At 40.8% G+C, this 2,941-nt stretch overlaps 1 protein-coding gene across 1 annotated transcript in view; it reads right to left on the bottom strand.

Moving 5' to 3' along the window:
- The window catches only part of LOC123090268 (uncharacterized), a 1,677-nt gene extending 215 nt beyond the window's left edge, over nt 1-1,462 (bottom strand). The window contains exons 1-3 of the mRNA XM_044511654.1: nt 1,422-1,462; nt 1,182-1,230; nt 1-133 (exon numbers count right to left, since the gene is read on the bottom strand). The exon at nt 1-133 is cut by the window's left edge and continues 215 nt beyond it. Of these exons, the coding sequence (XP_044367589.1) occupies nt 1-133; nt 1,182-1,230; nt 1,422-1,462 (223 nt within the window). The remainder of the gene's footprint in view (nt 134-1,181; nt 1,231-1,421) is intronic.
- Nucleotides 1,463-2,941: the final 1,479 nt, after the last annotated feature.

The raw sequence follows: 2,941 nt of genomic DNA on the forward strand, positions 1-2,941 counted from the left end.
CCTGCGCAGTGGCGCCGTCGGCGGCGACGAAGGCCTCCTCGGCACCGTTGAGGTAAGTGACGAGGACGTGCGGGGGCGGCTGGGCCTTGGGGTCCTCGGCCGCGGCCCTGATGGCGCGCGTTGCTATGCCCGTCTATTTTGAATGTTTTATGATAGAGAGAGATTATTTTTCTGTAAATACATGGAGACAAGATAAACTATAAAAAAATGCTAAAATAGACTAAAATGGTTTGTTTCATGAATGTTTCCCTTTTTATGAAATATACTCCTGTGAGTAATAAGTAATAACCTGAATTTGTCTGGATGCTCCTTAAGTTAGGATGAAAATTCTTCATCAAAAATGTTGTCGGTATTAACCACACCAAGAGCCAAAACAGGCCACAAACTCTGTAATTTGGTAAGGTCTCCGCTGAACATACATGCTTACGTATCCATGGTAGGGAGCAACACAGTGTGCCAGTGGCAATCATAATAAGGGCTCCATTTGGATCATTCTCAGATAGGAGCATTATTGGGACCTGGTTACACACAAGAACTACCATGTTGGCACGCGTTGCGACGCCTGTCGTTTTTTGGGTAAAATAGTAGAATATTCTCTAATTATATGAAGTCATAATGCAGTGAAGTTAAATTCGTATAGACTGACTTGAAAAGCTTAACTAAAGGTCAATTTGAATTTGCAGCAGGGCCATGCAATGCCATATGTCATGGACATGCACACAAATTTAATCTTTACATGCACCCTTAATCATACAATGAGGCTTCAACAATTGAGGGCACCCAATTTAATTTATCTGGTCAGAGAAAAACTACAAATTTTTTAATGGGTACAACAAACAGACCATCGTCTGATTCTATTTTCTTGCTATTAATTTGGATCAGCTAATTTGTGAATCAGGCTTCAACCAAGTATACTGAAGAAGTGATTTCATAAATGCTACATGTATATTAATTCAAAAAACAATGTTTAAAAGGACAAGATTTAATAGAGAACACATTTATGCTATAAATTTTTCTTTTTTGCTTTCTAAGAGGATTAACTAATTCCAGTATAGTCATGAACTATGTGACAGAATTTGAAAGCATGTATGTCAGAAAGCACCTAGAGCTTGGAATCAAAACAAGGATAGGAGATGTGCTTCCTGAAGTCTCGGGAGATTATGGTTGATGAGTACACGAACCGCAATCCCACTTAGCTTGTCGAAGATATGCACCTTGTATTCCTTGGATCTGACCATCATTAGAACACAATAATGGGAAAGCAGTTCAGAACATGTAGTAGCAGTTTTGGTGCTCTCACTCACGGAAAGTTGTGTGATTTTTATATTTTGCTAAGCCCAATAGGACGAAAAAATGAAAGAATGGCAAGAGCTGCAAGTGCACAAGTTTAGCAATGCAGAGTCATGATGCTGCCACTATACCTTGAAAGAGGAGCTTCAAATTTTCCATAGTGCGCCAACATTTAGGCTGAACCAAACCATCAAAGGAAGGCTATACATAGATAAAACATGTGGATTTCATTGCAAATATATTGTGCAAAATAGCAACTATTTTTATTGTCAGGACGGGCAAGCCCGCCATCAAAGGAAAGAAGGTAAGACGTACACTGACGCGAGCGTTAGGAGTAGAGATAATAGGGAACATGTTAAAATTGTTCATGTTCTCTCTCTAAATTCCTGCAGAATCCGTGACACTTCCAAAGAGGTAATTGGAAAGTTGTATGTTTTTTAATGTAATATTGCACAATACATAGCATGTTAGAATAATTCAAGGCTATGGCAGCTGAATGGTTTCTACCGGATGTTTCTTCGATCAAGCCGACGGGTCTGATTGGTTCATTCAGTATATTTGTGAGAGTGACGAGCATACACGAGTTCGCTGGTTGATGCTCTTCTGGAGGATCTGGTATGTTAGAAACGAGCTCGTACATTATAAGCCCGCTCCCCTGTTGATGTCTCCTTCAGATTTTTGTCAAGCTATATATCCTCCTTACAATCCATTGCATCTAGTCCTGATGATGATAATGTGAAAGGAAAAGCACCGCTTCAGTTCTGTTTCCCTCTACAAGCTCACACATGCAATATCGCCACCACTGAACTAGTCCCATGGACTGCTCCGGCCACTGGGCATGTAAAACTGAACACAGATGGATCCATTTTGGATGGTGTGGGAGGAATGGGCATGCTGCTCCGTGACCACACCGGCGCAATCATATTTAGTTCTCGCAGGCATCTTTTTTCGTGCGATGATGTATTGGAGGCTGAGATCTTGGCGATCCGAGGAGGACTATTGCTAGCTTTACAGTGGAGCAATCTACCAATTGATGTTGAAAGCGACAGTTTGGAGGCAGACATGATGAAAAGTGGAGATACAAACATATCAAAATACGCCTTTCTTGTTAGAGAGATTAAAGATATATAGTATGACCAAATGTAGTTCTTTTATTACTCATATTCGACGAAGTTGTAATAATTCTAGTCATGTTTTGGCAATCTTTGGGTGGACTCAAGGCCGAACTGTTGTATGGCTTGGGTCGGGACCGGAGGTCGTTTTGGACGTTGTTAAGCGAGATTGTACATGTGATTTGATTGAGTAATACAAGAATTCTTCCTTAAAAAAAATTCAAGGCACACATCAATCTATGGAGTACAAGCAATCACACAAGCACGAGCATGATATCGAGATTTATAAAAGAGGTTCATCAACATGGCTAAATTCCCGAGGCATGACTCTACGTGCTCCTTATCATGTATCAAATCACATGATACAGTTGACGATAAGCCCTCTAAGGCCACCATACAACACTCTGCGCCACGCCTAGTCCAACCAACCCTACCACAGGCGCCTGGACCATCCCTATTGTGATCTCTAAATTAACCTACAAATTATGTCTAGTATATTTTAACTACTCGCGATGCCTTTATATAATAGCCTCAGGTTA

Source organism: Triticum aestivum, chromosome 4B (genome assembly GCF_018294505.1).
Source record: "Triticum aestivum cultivar Chinese Spring chromosome 4B, IWGSC CS RefSeq v2.1, whole genome shotgun sequence".
In the NCBI taxonomy this organism is placed as follows: Eukaryota; Viridiplantae; Streptophyta; class Magnoliopsida; order Poales; family Poaceae; genus Triticum; species Triticum aestivum.